Below are 15,908 nucleotides of genomic sequence, written 5' to 3' on the forward strand. Positions count from 1 at the left end.
TGCTTTTAGCTTTTATTCCTGCATTATTTGTATGTTAAGATTGGGGTACTTGGGAGGGAACAGTGGGGGTAATGGTCTGCTGAAATTAGGGTATTTGGGGGAGAGGACAAGTGGGGGTGCTAACTTAATGCCAATATTCTTTTAGCAAAAATAATATAACATTCGACTTTTGAGCAAAAGTGCCATCAAAAATCTTTTTGTAGTAAGTTTGTGGTGATTTTTCTCATTTTTCGCTTATTTTTGCACTAACAAAGTGAAACACATTGGGCTTGATTCACAAAGCCGTGCTAACTGTTTAGCACGGGTGTGCTAAACAGTTAGCACGTGAAGTGCCGTTCGCGGACTTTTGCGCGCGCAAAGTGCCGTGATTCGCGCGATCGCGGACTTTTGCGTGCGCAGACCCGTGCTAAACAGTTAGCACGGCTTTGTGTATCAAGCCCTTTTTGTGTTTTTTTTGTATTGGGAAGACACATTTATTTTTAAATATTGCAAAAATCGGCCATATTGTGAAATTACAAAGTATTTTTGCAAATATTAGGTATAGGCACCATCGGGGGGGGGGGGGGGGGGGGGTAGGGTTAGGCACCACCGGGAGGGTCTTAGGGTTAGACACCAACAGGGGGGTTTAGGATTAGGCACCACCAGCGGGTTCTTAAGGTTAGGCACCACCAGTAGGGTCTTAAGGTGCGTACACACGCACTACATGTGGCAACGACGGGTCCGTCAGACCCTCCCGCTGGGCGGACTTTTAGCCAACAGTAGTGCGTGTGTACGCTAGAGATGTAGTGAACAGTTCGCCGGCGAACGGTTCCAGGCAAACTTTGGGGGTTCGCGTTCGCCTGGACCAAGCGAACTTTTGCGGAAGTTCGATTCGCCCCATAATGCACTATGAGGGTCAACTTTGACCCTCTGCATCACAGTCAGCAGGCACATTGTAGCCATTCAGGCTACACTAAGCCCTGGAGCCCCACCCCCCTCTTATATAAGGCAGCCTCCGGCGGCCATTACAGTCACTCGTGTGCCTGCTGCAAATAGAAAGACTAGGGGCAGCTGCTGCAGATTTTTTCTTCTAGGGAAAGATTAGTTAGGCTCTTGGCTTGCTCCTGGCTGATTGTTATTGCTAAAATAGCACCCCTCAACAGCTCTTTTGAGAGCTAATGTTCTCCTGATGTGTTTATATATATATATATATATATATATATATATATATATATATAATTTTTTTACATTGTTATAAACAATATTTTTATTTATTACATGAAGAAATGATAAAATAAAGTTATAGACAATATTATACAATTATTCCGATTATACATAATTATCTTTTCCAGAGTTATAAACAATATTTTCAGATTATTTTTGTTTACAAGAAGAAATGATAAAATACGGTTATAAAATATATCATTACATTTCGGTTACACCACCTTTTTTCCAGGTGCCCTTTTTTGATGCACACCTTTTTTCAACCCATCTATGTAACAGTATTACAGAAGCTCTGGTGTGGAGTTTAGAGTAGACACCAGACTCCTGTGCAGTAGAATGTTTTCTTGGCACCAGTCACTAGCAACACCTTAGAGACGAAACCTCGAGAAGCCAAAGCTAATCTGGCTGCTTGCTGGGCCGCTCCACTAATAAGAGGGCTGTTTACTCAGCAATCAGGAAATGTTTGACAAACAACAGAGTACTATTACTATCCCCCTCTCCCTGGTGATCTGTGTTTTCACTAAAGAGTCTCACCAAAGTCACCACTGTCCAACCTTCATAACCCTCAGCTATCTACTCTGCTGTGGCAAAGCGAGAGACCTCAGGCTAGGGTGGTCCACCACTGTGTGTCTCAGAAGAAGGAATGTTTGTAACTGTCCTCTATGGAGGTAAGTGTAGACGTTCTGCCCTTCCTGTGGTGATTTGTGATGTCATGCTGGCAGGGGCGTAACCAGAAATCACTGGGCCCCCCTGCAAAACTTTGGATGGGGCCCCCTCCCCACTTCACTTTGGAGCTGTTCTTTCTCCAGCATCACTACAGTACAGAGCACTTGGGGAGGGGTAGAGAGGCTGGGGCTAGGCGCTGTACACAAGACCCTGCTGAGCACGTAGAGAGGCTGGGGCTAGGCGCTGTACACAAGACCCTGCTGAGCACGTAGAGAGGCTGGGGCTAGGCGCTGTACACAAGACCCTGCTGAGCACTGAATAGGGACTGTCTACAAATCTTTTCTCTCAATAACTACAAGATATTTTTGGTCTTGTTCCCACTATTCCCCATAATGTACATAGAAATTTTGGTGACAATAGCACGTATGGGGACTTTGGTATTAACCGCTAAAGTCGGCACGAAATGACGCAAAAATTATGCAAAATTATGGCTACTTATTACTGTTGCAAACAAAATGAATTACGTTTCTTTCTGAAAATTGCAATGTGAAATCGTAATGTGAAATTTGGGGGGGAAATCATAATTAATTTGATCTGTAACAGTAATTAATAACTGTAATTTTGCGTAATTACGATTATGCAATATTTGTGCTCATCAGTAAAGCCAACATAGGTCACTGAGCAGAGACAGTAATATCAGGAACAATAAACAGGGAGTAAAAGGGGTGTTCCTAGGGGCGGACTAGGGGAGGAGAATGGCCACTTTCTCCCCGCCCCTTCTGCTCCATCTAACATTAAGACAGAGCAATGCAGGGACCACAGGGGGCGCTGGACTGTGAGGATGCCACAGGTAAAACAGGATTAAAAGCATTAACACCAACATTTGGTTCCGGGGCAGGGTACTTTAATATGAACCTGTATAGTGCCTGTAGAATGTAAACAAAAATACATGTGTGTTTTCTGCACATGCTAGTGTGAGGCCTGCCTCACTGTGAATCCAGAACTCAATGCAGCGGAAGCCTGTTCATGCCACCAGGGCTTCCAGCTTCTTGCTCTAGAAATATCTCAAGGGGAGGAACTAGCATGTGTAAAACCATATTGTAATGTCACACTTAAAATTGGTAATGCTCGGACATTTTAAAAGCAATGAAACAGCATTGTATATCACCATGTCCCTGGATGAGTGGATTTTAGCATTCCGCTGGTCTTTCTCATTGCTATTTGCTCCAGTGAGTGTGTGTGATACTGGCTACGCCCTACCGGTTTCGTCATATAATAATTCAATGAGCAGAGGTTTAAATTATGAGTTACAAAAACCTGCAAGCCGCAAAAATAAAAGCTAGAATACTAGCAGACAGCAGGTAAGTCCTTGTAATCAGCCGAGGGGCCTGATGCACTAAACAGCAGTAATGATATAGTAACAGTATTATCAGTATTACCACCAGCAGTGCACTGTGCATTATGTTATAAGCGTGATCCGCAGCTCTTGAGTAAAACAAACATTGCAACGGTAATGCACATAACACAAGCAGTGTAAAGGTTGTTGCCATTACAATGCTTGCTTTACTCGAGTACCGCTTATAGCGAGACACATGGTACACTGCTGGAGGTATTGCAGTATTACTGCTGGTTCGTGCACCTGGGCCATTATACCAACGCATGCCACTTATTCCTCAAGCGTGTTTTGTTGAGTTCTGATTTTCTCTTGACAGATAATGAAGAGATGTTGTTCAACATTAACTGCAGAGTTCAACTTCTCCTGGAGAGTATGAAGAACTGCTGCCACAGCGATGGAGAAGGTTTGGCTGGGGTGGGGTGACGCCTCCTGACGATGAAATTCTGATATAGACGCCAGAGGCGTAGCTATGGTTTATTGCGCCCGGGTGCAAAGACCCCTTCCCAGTGGTTAGGCCTGCGCCGGTGCTTGTAATGCCCTCCTTTGACCATCTGTGCCCTTTATTCCCCCCACATTCGCCACTGTTTTGCCATTATACACGCCGTCATTAGGTACAATAGTCAAGACCTTTGATCCATAACTAATGGCCACAGCATCCACAGTAGCTTTCCCGTTACACGCGTAGACAGCACTGTCCACACTCCCGGCAGCTCTTCTTACTAGCCACACATTCTCCTCAGCTCAGTTTTTCAGGTGGGGGGGCGGGGCTTTTCTAAGGCAGGCACGCTCCCCTCCACTGCGGTATCTAGTTGCTCTGGTGGGGCGGGGTGGAAGAGACTGCAGGAAAATTGTTCATTCTGCGCATCATAGTACCACTGAGCTCCCCTAAATCACTGCGCCTGGGGACATAAGCTCCTCTTGCCCCCCCTTAGCTACGAACCTGATAGACGCCGATTGTTGTTTGCTAAGATGTCAGGTGAGAGAATAGCCAGTCCTGGGCCACAGACATCAAATTCAATGGCTCATTATAGCTTACTGGCATTTATGGCATGTGACAATTAAAGACCTTGTTCGAACTCCCGTTATTTTATTGCAGATATGACATGAGATATGAAATTTGCATTAATCAGCTTGCTGCTCCTGCATTTACAGAAATACATTTTGCAGGTGATGTGGATTTGGCAGATGACACCGGTCAGGTGAAAAATCTATTGGAGAATCAGCACCGATACGCCAACGAGATTCTCGCAGAGAGAGAGACGTGTGTGCTACTGGCTGTGACAAGTAAGTGAGGTGTCACATGACTTTGTGTTTCTCACTGTGACAAGTAAGCAGAGGCATATCTACAGGGGTGCAGGCATGACTCGTGCCATGGGCTCCACAGCACCATAGGCGCCATGCCTGCCCCTGTGCTGCGCTGCCATGCCTACCCCTGCGCTGCGCTGCTAAGCCTGCCCCTGTGCTGCGCTGCCATGCCTACCCCAGCGCTGCGCTGCTATGCCTGCCCCTGTGTTGTGCTGCCATGCCTGCCCCTGTGCTCCACACAATTGCCTGCCCCTGTGCTGCTCCGCTATGCCTGCCCCTGTGCTGCGCCACCATGCCTGCCCCTGTGCTGTGCTGCCATGCCTGCCCCTGTGCTGCACTGCCATGCCTGACCCTGTGGTCACCTCCTCACACTTTACGTCCATAGTGTTGCCTAACTCAGACATATGAGGTGGTGTAACTTGCTTAGCGCCTTCATCTTGTTGTAGTAGTGGCTGGGAATCAGTGATTTCACCACCAAATAACTCCTGCGAAGTGTCAAATGCAGCAGATGTGGTGCTAGTAGTAGCGCTGGTGGCTGCGGGAGATGAGGTGTTCTGTGTTAAATAGTCAACCACGTCCTGACAATCTTGGGAGTTGATGGCACGTGCCTTCTTCTGAGCACTTTACTTTGGGCCAGGGTCACACAAAATCACATCAACACGACCTCACATAGACCTGCCGGTGCCGGGTCTGCCTCTACCTCTTCCTCTACCTGTTTTGTCCGTTTTGTCCATATCGGGGGGATGAAGTAAAAGGTATGCACTGACTTGACTAATACAATGTGCAGTCACACAGGTGCAGTTAACAGGTATGCACGGAGTGGTATATCACACTGCGTGCGCTCACGTAGGTAGGTGGGTTCACTGAACACAAAAGGTAGGTATATGTAGTGAGGTGGGTTCACTAAACACAACAGCTAGGTATATGCTGTGATGAGGTGGGTTCACTGAACACAACAGCTAGGTATGTGCTGTGATGAGGTGGGTTCACTGAACACAACAGCCAGGTTATATGCTGTGATGAGGTGGGTTCACTCAACACAACAGGTAGGTATATGCAGTGATGAGGTGGGTTCACTGAACACAAAAGGTAGGTATATGCAGTGATGAGGTGGGTTCACTGAACACAACAGCTAGGTATATGCTGTGATGAGATGGGTTCACTGAACACAAAAGGTAGGTATATGCAGTGATGAGGTGGGTTCACTGAACACAAAAGGTAGGTATATGCAGTGAGGTGGGTTCACTCAACACAAACGGTAGGTATATGCAGTGATGAGGTGGGTTCACTCAACACAAAAGGTAGGTATATGCAGTGAGGTGGGTTCACTGAACACAACAGCTAGGTATATGCTGTGGTGAGGTGGGGTCACTGAACACAACAGCTAGGTATATGCTGTGGTGAGGTGGGGTCACTGAACACAACAGCTAGGTATATGCTGTGATGAGGTGGGTTCATTGAACACAACAGCTAGGTATATGCTGTGATGAGGTGGGTTCATTGAACACAACAGCTAGGTATATGCTGTGGTGAGGTGGGGTCACTGAACACAAAAGGTAGGTAAATGCAGTGATGAGGTGGGTTCACTGAACACAAAAGCTAGGTATATGCTGTGATGAGGTAAGTTCACTCAACACAAAAGGTAGGTATATGCAGTGATGAGGTGGGTTCACTCAACACAAAAGGTAGGTATATGCAGTGATGAGGTGGGTTCACTCAACACAAAAGGTAGGTATATGCAGTGATGAGGTGGGTTCACTAAACACAACAGGTACTATGTATATGCAGTGATGGGTATTACAAAGTGCCCCTGCTGTCACACACACAGGTAGTCGCTGAATGTGCTGGGCCTGGCTGGCAGTGGAACACACACAGTATGAATTAGCAAGGCTGTCTATGCAACACAAGTGTCAGTGGGACACACAGAAAAAAACAGATCACAAGAACAAGATTAGCTCTCAAAAGAGCTGTTGAGGGGTGCTATTTTAGCAATAAGAATCAGCCAGGAGCAAGCTAACAAGCTTATAACAGCCTAACTAAGCTTTCCCTATGAGAGTCTGCCAGCAGTTGTCCCTTCTCTCACTATTGCAGGCACACGAGTGAGTGTAATGGCCGGCGGAGTCTGTCTTTTATAAGGGGGGGAGTGGCTCCAGGAAAGAGTGTAGCCTAATTGGCTACAATGTGCCTGCTGACTGTGATGTAGAGGGTCAAAGTTGACCCTAATGGCGCACTATGGGGCAAAGGGAACTTCCGCAAAAGTTCGTTTGCGAATGCGAACCACCGAAAGTTTGCCTGGAACCGTTCGCATACGAACCGTTCGGGCCATCTCTATTAAGTAACTTCAGCAATATCCCTAGCCAAAAAGTGCAGGCAACCATAACATGTATGCAAAAATTGTTGCTGTTATTAGAGGGGAAGGGGGCTCTGACTGGGATGGGGGGATCTAGGCTCAATATTAATAAGATATACCCCTGCAAGCAAGTGATGTCACATGACGTGTGTGCTTCTGGCTGTGACGTGAGAGGTATACTAATTTGATAGACTATTGTGCCTTACGAACTATCGTTACCTTTGTGTTCCATCTTTCTAGGGTCACAGGACTCCAACGAGGTCATATTTACACCCTTACTTAATGATGAAAACATTGTCAACGCCAAATTTTTAGGTAAGACCTTTATTTGGTGCTTTTTGTAGGGTTAGGACATGGACCAGATAGCCAGTGGCATCTACAGCTTTAAATGTGTTATTTTTTTTTTTTGGGGGGGGGGCACAAAGAGGACATAATGGCTGCCTGGTGGTGCCTATTTGGGTGATGTGTGTATGGTGAACTTTAGATTTTTTTAGCCTAACTCAGGTGATAAAATTAAGGCTAAATAGTTCAGCATTAATAGGAACCAAATGTAAACATTACAAACAGAACTTTTTTTTCCAAATGATGGTGCTATTATTGAAGAAAAGTTACCTACAGATGTACTTGGCTAGTTTGCTGGCATGCTTTAATACTTACATGCTAGCAAGCTGCTCCTGTGTGGACAGATCACAGACAAATCATTCCAGCCCTCAACCTGTGTCTCAGGACTCTACAAGCAAGGGGAGGGGGAAGAGGAAAGAGGGAGAGAAACACTGTGTGCAATTCCTTATCTTTCAACTAGTAAGCCTTTTTCATAAGGAGGTAGAGAGATTTTTTTTTAAAAAATATAAGTGCCATTCAGATACATTAATTACAAGGGATTCTGCAAGGATTGTGATGTATTTATGGCAAATAGATAACACCCTTGCTTTACTTAACGCCTACATAGACAGGCTGACATGGAGAGTTTTTTTACACACCCTATCCTGATCATTGTATGCTGCTGGAGCCTGGAAACAGTTATCTGTATGTAATTGAGCAGTGGGGGCACTCAGGGGTTACAGTGATTTCCCCGGAAGGGGTGGGGCGGCAGTGCCCCAGTGCAGCGCAGCCACTGCAGATAGCTCATGGCAGAAGTATACTCAGCGTACCATTTTAGAGGACTTTGGGGTCTTTTAGCCCCTTATTATACTCTTTTAGTGGTTTTGGGACACCATGAGCTATCTGGGTATTCTGTTGTACAATAGATTTTATGAAGCTATTGAATGCATCTTTCCACCATGGCTGTCCGCATTCAGAGGGTACAAATTGTTTGTACAATGTGGAGTCTTCCAGATCTCTTGTGTGTTGACTTCAGGAGTTTTCTACTTCCTGTAAAGAAGCAGAACATTTCCTTCCATAAGCCTCTGCTTTCCAAACTGTTTCTGGTGTTCCTGCCATTGCCTGGGGGAGGAGACTTGGCCGCAGACTATGTGCTGGCATCCAGCGTGCTTTCACACTCCATCTGCTAATTCACATTTCTTTCTTTTTTGTTTGTTTTTTTAACACCATCTGATACACAGACCTGCAGACTTGTATTGCCTAAATATCCTGTCTGGTTGTTGCTTACCTCAAGGAAGAGGCCTTCACACCTTTTCCTGCGATGTCCGACCATGTTTTCCTGGTTCTCCTCCAGGGTCTCCTGGGAGGAGCAAATATTATGAAAAGCATGATATCTGGAGATTAATGAAGACATTTATGGAGGTGACCACTTATGTAGAGCATTGTATGCTAGACTGAGAAGTTTAAACTGGATTCTTAGGGTGATTGGTAGCCAATGGAGAGATTGGCAGAGACATCAGAGAAGTGGGAGGAGAGGTGAATGAGGGAGGCAGCATGGGTCAGTAGGTACTGGAGAAGTGCCAGCCTGGTTTTTAGTAGACCGTAGGGTAGGGTGCTACAGTAGTGAAGACAAGACATGATTAGAGCACGTACAAGCATTTTAGTAGCATCCTGTGAAGGGAAGGGATGAATTCTCGAATGTTTTTTAAGATGGAAGTAGCAGAAGTTAGTCAATGTGCTATATAATATGTGGTTTAAATTATAGTGCAGAGTCCAAAGACTCCCCGGATGGGGAACCTCAGAAGTTGAGGTTACTGGGGTATTTTCCACAATGATAGTCACTGCAGGTGGGGGTGCTGTTTTATCTCATGTCAACAGGAAATGGGATGAAATTAATGCAGAAACAGCAGATTGAAAGTCAGGGACTAGAGATAATAACTCCAAATTCACCTTTACAGGGAACCAGAGATGAGGGATCCTTAAAAATTAAAAAAGAGTTTATACATACCTGGGGCTTCCTACAGCCCCATAAGCCTGGATCGCTCCCACGCCGCCATCCTCTGCTGCCTCTATCGCTGGTACCGGGTCCCGTCACTTCTGCCAGATGCAACCAGTTGTACGCATGCGCTGCTCAGTACGGAGGGAGCGCACTGCACTTGCGTTGACTGCCCGAAATTACGGGACCTGGTACCGGCGGACAGAGGCAGCAGAGGATGGCGGCATGGGAGCGATCCAGGCTTATGGAGCTGGAGGAAGCCCCAGGTATGTATAAATCTATTTATTCTTCATCTCTGGTTCTCTTTACCACGGCTCAGAGTAGTGTGCCTGAGACACAAGGCACAAGACTACTTTTACATACCTAGGTCTTCTTCCAGACCCCCTTAGCCTTTCAGGTCCCTCAGTGTCCTCCAGGAACCCTCCTTTATGTTCCTGCCACCACAATTAAAATCTTCCGCTTTTTCTCGCCATTGTGCACTTTTTCAAGGCTTTGTACGGCCAACACATAATCTCTCCGTGAGCTAAATGCCGGTTCTGCCTTCAGAAATGAACAAGACAGAAGCTGCAGCAGTTTCGGACGTATTTGCTTGCTCTCTCCTATATACGCACGCTGCGGTCTGTTAGGGCTCTTTTCCACTAGGAAAGGCGACTGTTGCTGACTGTGGTACGATTCCGTTGCCTCCTAATTTCCACAAACTGCAATTGAGCCACTATACTCAATATAGGAGTGCAAATGCAGCCAAAACGTGTCAGGAGGGCGATTGCGCTTGGGACAAAATTGTGCTGCAATTGGATTGGACCAACTGCAATGGTCGCTGTTGTGTACCCTGTGTTTTGTGATCCATCAGATTGCACAGTGCAGCACGCAAATCGATAGCTGAAAAGACCTTTACAACCATGAAGTTGAGTTGCTGAAATCTACCACCACTCCTGAGAAGCAATGCTGGTTCATGATCTTCACTTGAGCTCTGACTCTTGCATCTGCAGTTATCACAGTACAGTGGAACCTTGGTTTGTGAGCATAATTCGTCCCGGAGACATGCTTGTAATCCAAAGCACTCTTATATCAAAGCAAATTTCCCCATTAGAATTAAAGGAAACCCAGCTGATTTGTTCCACAATCCAAAAACAGTTATAGTAAAGTAGTATAAAATAAAAATGTAAACAAGACTTTCACTATAACTAACAGAATTATTGCCATCTGTTGGCTCACCCCAACCTTTTCTTTTTGTGTGGCTTTAACAAGGAACTTATCCAGTGACAGTTGCTTTTGAGGATTTCATGGAAATGTGACTTTGCTCAGTCTCTACACTCAGATTTAGTGCAATTAACCACTTCAGCCTACAGTGTTGTTTCACCTTATGCATTCAAGCAACTTTCACCTCCCATTCATTCGGCAATAACTTCATCACTACTTATCACAATTAATTGATCTATATCTGTTTTTTTCCATCACTAATTAGGCTTTCTTTGGGTAGTACATTTTGCTAAGAATTATTTTTTTCTAAATGAATTTTAATGGTAATATTAAGAAAACAAATGGAGAAAAGGCATTATTTCTCAGTTTTCAGCCATTATAGCTTTAAAATAATACATGCTGCCATAATTAAAACCCACACATTTTATTTGCCCATTTGTCCCGGTTATTACAGCCTTTTAAATTATGTCCCTATCACAATGTATGGCGCCAATATTTTATTTGGAGATAAAGGTGCATTTTTTCAATTTGCGTCCATCACTATTTACAAGCTTATAATTTAAAAAAATTATAGTAATATACTCGCTTGACATGCATATTAAAAAATTCTACCCTTAGGTAACTATTTATGTAACTATTTATGTTGTTTTTTTAAAATTGTAATTGTTTTTATTTTTTTTTAATTAAACATTTTATTTGGGTTTTTTTTTTTTGGAGTGGGGAGGTAAACAGTTGATTTTAAATGAAATTGATTGTGTAGATTTTTTAAAAAAATTATGTAGATGTAGTTTTACTATTTGACCACAAGATGGCCACAGTGAGTTTTTGATTTTTCATCCTGTAAGCAAGAGCTCTTGCTTACAGGAACGAAGGGGTGACATGGCTTTTCAGAGAAAGCTGTCGGTTTTTCTTGGGGGGGACATAGATCAATAAATGGAATCTGTATTCCTATTCATTGATCTCAGGGGCAGGGGAAGGCTGCGGGAGCGTGCGCGGCACCACAGCAGCAGTGCAAACTATCTGGACGGATATATCCGTCTAGCTAGACCTAAGTGGTTAAAGGGACTCTGAGCAGTGCATAAATACAAAATCTGAACTTACCTGGGGCTTTTTGCAGCCCACCGTAGGTCGAGAGGTCTTTCGGCGTCCTCACGGCGGCTGGCGTGACAGTACTGCGCATACACGATTAAACCGCACATGCACAGTACTGTCACGCCAGCCGCTGTGATGACACGAGGCGGCCGGCGTGAATATGACTAACGTCATCTTCCCGGAAGAGGGAGCCAGACACTTGGTCCCGGTGTGTCGCCGGGAGCCATTTCGGAACAGGGCCTGGGAGATGAGCCAGAAGGACGCTGGGGGACCTCCCGACCTACGGTGGGCTGCAGAAAGCCCCAGGTAAGTTCAGATTTTGTATTTATGCACTGCTTGGAGTCCCTTTCAGGGCAATCCTGCTGCGCCAATGGGAGAAGAACTATCAGCTCAGCAGTTGTGATGACGTGACGCATGTATACGTTTTTTTTTTGTTTTTTTTTGCTTGTATATGGAGACGTTGCTTGTATATCAAGTCATATTTTCACAAACATTTTTGCTTGTATCGCAAAGCGCTCTTAAACCAAGCTACTCTCCATCCAAGGTTTTACTGTACTCTGTTTCTTTTTAGCGAAGTTGGGAAACTGGGGAGAATCCAAGGATTCGAGCCGTAAGCCGAAATCCAAGAGGTCCACCAGAAAAGCCACAGTTGTTATTTCCACTCCGCCCGAAGGTAAAAAGAATCAAGAATTATTGTACTGGTCTAACAGCCCCCGGAGTGGCTTCTCCGATTACATTTAGACATAAACTTTTTTTTTTTAATGTATTATCTTTATTTTTTATTTTTTGTTAATGATGTGTTATCTTTATTAATAATTGTATATATAAAGCGCCAACCTATTACTGAACAGCAGTGCTGAATAATAGATTGGGTTACAAACACTGATAATTAGGGGTGACAGACAAGCACTCGGTCATACAAGGAAGGAGGCACAAAGAGGTTCATTTTGAGGGCTTGTTTGAAGGTGTTGAAGGAGAGGGCAAGCCTGATGGGCGATGGGAAAAGAGTTCCAGAAAGTGGAGACAGCTCTATAAAAGTCCTGCAGCCACACGTGGGGTTGCGAAATGCATGGGACAGTGAAGTGAAGGTCATTGGAGGATCAGAGAGGGCGGGCCGGTATGTATCTGTGGACGAGTTCAGAGAGTCAGGCAGGCCTTGTGTATAGATTTGTAGGCCAGGCACAGGATCTTGATGCTTATTCAGAATTAATTGGGGTGTCCATAAGATAAGCTGAACATGGTCCTCCCATAATTCCTAATGACAGCTCCCTGTTCTTAAGCTCTAGGCTGGTGGGAGGGGCCTTTCCATGTTTGCATGTCTCCTGTGTGTCCACGTGGTTGTCTTGCTTGATAGAGGGAAGTTGCATTTTAGCATTTCGGCATGTGGACTTTCATGATGTCTATTTTTCTAACTTAAATAGAAACTCCGACCAAGAATTGAACTTTATCCCAATCAGTAGCTGATACATGAGAAATCTATTCCTTCTCACAAACAGACCATCAGGGGGCGCTGTATGACTGATATTGTGGTGAAACCCCTCCCACAAGAAACTCTGAGGACCGTGGTACTCCTGGCAGTTTCCTGTCTGTGAACCTTGTTGCATTGTGGGAAATAGCTGTTTACAGCTGTTTCCAACTGCCAAAAAAGCATGCAGCAGCTACATCACCTGCCAATAGTAAAAATGTCACCATGTAATAAATGTCATGGTGTAAATCAGGGATTTAAAAGATTTTACAATGGGCACACACTGACTAAATCATTTATACATAATTATTGTATTATTTATTACATTATTTTCACTGGAGTTCCTCTTTAACAGCGGTAGCAAAGCAGACCACGCCTACCCGAAAACGGACTGTTAAATCGTGAAGCCAGAGGATATGTTACAAGCCTGGATAGACCGCTATTAGTGTGACGTTTAGCCTCCAGAAGATCGATGAATCGCCTCTTTACCTCCATAGACGTCTTCTGAGCGTTCCACGGATGGCTGCAGGGGATGCCACAAATTCACCATCTTCTAAAATGACTGTCGTTATAAAAGATGTATATAATGTCCACTATTCATTTTCTGAGCTCCACCTGCTCATAAGATGTTTGGTCTAAATAAGTGCGTTTTTTCCCCCCGCTACATATCAACATAAAAAGATGGCACCTTGCAGGAAAGGAATCTGTAGATCTTCACCACGATTGGTATAACATTGACTGTCATAAAAGATTGGATTTCCGGTTCTGCCCGCAATCAACAAATCCTAAGATGTTAACCATTGTAACGTATATATATTCACTAAAAGTCAATGAAATGACAGTGTGCGCACTTCCTCACGTTACACTGACAACGTGCGTTACGTAGGCAACATTCGTTTAACTAGGTTCAGCAAGGAGGAGAGGAGAACGCACATCCATGCAAAAATTGTGCTTCTATTCCAAACAATAAAAATACAGGCTACAGTACTGTAAAGGATGGAGGTGACAATCCTTTACAATTGGATTACAGCACTGCATGGTTTTCATGTCACGGCCCTGTGCACGGATTTCTCTCCATATTTCTGATCGGAGGACAGAAATCAGACTTTGGACATCGTAATTCCTCTGGAATCTGATTTGCAGCAACTTGGTAATTTTAGCCGAATCGCAGAACTCGGAAGCATTGGATCAATCAGAGAACGCAGAATTTGTTTCTGCAAAAATGTGATCACTGTCGTAATTTTAGACCAATCACAAGACTGAGTTTCCGTTTTTCCGATTTCTGTTTTTACATTTTTTTTTTTCATTTTTTGCATTCTCTGTTGCAAACAATTACTAATGAAATACTCCTCGAAAAACGGAAATCAGAAAAACAGGAAATCAGAAGAACCGGAAACTGGGATTGGCGGAAATTGGAATTTCTGCAAAATCTGAAATGGGCGTTTCCGACCATCGCTTGGTTTAGCTACCTGCACAATGGACACTACGTCAGTTGCTTGAGTGCCAGTAAAATAGTTGTGTGCACATGGTAATTTTAGTGCCGTTTAGGGAGTATATCCCATCTTCCTTTGTGGCTCTTAATATACTGATTAGCACGGCAAAGAGAGGAGGACAGAATCAGCACTGCTACTTGGAGGAACAGTGGACAAAAACAAACTCATATGTAACGATCAGTGTCGTAACAGGTGATCAGATCGTGCTCAATCAGAACAGTAGTCAGTAATTTATTCAAAATGTGATCTCAGGTGTTTTGGTGCTCAATAATATCAGGAGTACTCCTAAAGTGATAGCCCTTAGTGGCTGGGGCTATCACTATACAAAGAGTGGTCGGACAAGCAAGGTCGGCAACGGGTCAGACAGTATCGGTACAGAATCATTAGGCAGATCGTAGTCGGTAAACAGGCAATAGGTCGGCAGCAGATCAGATAGGCAGAAGTACAGAATCAGAAAGCAGAAGCGAGGTCAGAGGTCAAGCAAAAGGTCATACACAGAAATATCAATACAATATAATATTTATAATTATAGCTATCAAAATCCTGAGCTAAGTGTGACTCCCCGGGGTCCTGCCGGATCAACACACTAGGATCTGACTAAAGGTCTGAGAGCTAGCACTGTGAAGTATTTGCAACAACAGACGAAGAACAAATGACAGGAGGCATAACATCATAGCTCCCAAATGTCCCATTTTCAGAGGGTTTGTAAATATATGAATATTTCTCCTGAAAAATGTTTTGAAATTGACTCTAAACTTTATTGTCATCATTTAAATTAATGTATTTCTTACTTTCAAATGTTATTATGAAATAAAACGAATGACGATGGATAGGACCAGAGTGGTTTTAATGATAAAACAACATCTTTTGCATAAGAATACTTTGTGATATACGTGACTAGGGGTGTGGTTGGGCGTGGCACTGGCTAGAGGTGTGACAAGGGTGTGTCTTAATGTGTCCCTCTTAATCAAAAAGTTGGGAGCTTTGCCTCAAATGTACATATTTTGTTTTTATGACATTCATGTCTCTTTGGAAGATGGTGGAGCTATAAATGTCAGTAATTATAGTAATAAAAGTGTGTATGTGTGCAGGCTAATGCTAATCACAGCTTAGCAGCTGATGTCAGGAATCTCATGCAGAGAGGAATCTCCGGGACAGTCCCCTATTGTCAGATCTCTCAGCTCTGCAGGTGGATTAAGCTGTGTAAAGTTTAATCTCTGAGCATGAGATTGTGATCAGGCAGTTTGCGGTTTGGGACGTGAGTTCTTGACTCTTTGTGACGTAAGTAGTTCGCTGTGTTCCGCCCGCGTTCCAGGCCTGCGGCGCTGCCTGACGCCAGTTTATGGTTTGTGCTGATGGGATTAGAGCTGGCGTTGGATGTAATCCACCTCACAAACACAGGTAATGCTGGCCTCAGCTCT

At 44.2% G+C, this 15,908-nt stretch overlaps 1 protein-coding gene across 2 annotated transcripts; it reads left to right on the forward strand.

Moving 5' to 3' along the window:
* Positions 1-1,737: 1,737 nt before the first annotated feature.
* On the forward strand, positions 1,738-15,230 carry LOC137522339 (uncharacterized protein CXorf65-like). Of its 2 annotated transcripts, none has more exons than XM_068242377.1 (6): positions 1,738-1,871; positions 3,582-3,668; positions 4,433-4,549; positions 7,161-7,235; positions 12,101-12,202; positions 13,350-15,230. In XM_068242377.1, exons 1-6 carry the CDS (start codon positions 1,847-1,849, stop codon positions 13,397-13,399), a joined length of 456 nt encoding a protein of 151 aa, XP_068098478.1. In that variant the 5' UTR covers positions 1,738-1,846; the 3' UTR covers positions 13,400-15,230. The 2 variants fall into 2 exon arrangements, with proteins under 2 accessions (XP_068098478.1, XP_068098479.1); XM_068242378.1 differs by having other exon boundaries at positions 4,451-4,549.
* The last annotated feature ends 678 nt before the right edge of the window (positions 15,231-15,908 follow it).

Source organism: Hyperolius riggenbachi, chromosome 6 (genome assembly GCF_040937935.1).
Source record: "Hyperolius riggenbachi isolate aHypRig1 chromosome 6, aHypRig1.pri, whole genome shotgun sequence".
In the NCBI taxonomy this organism is placed as follows: domain Eukaryota; kingdom Metazoa; phylum Chordata; class Amphibia; order Anura; family Hyperoliidae; genus Hyperolius; species Hyperolius riggenbachi.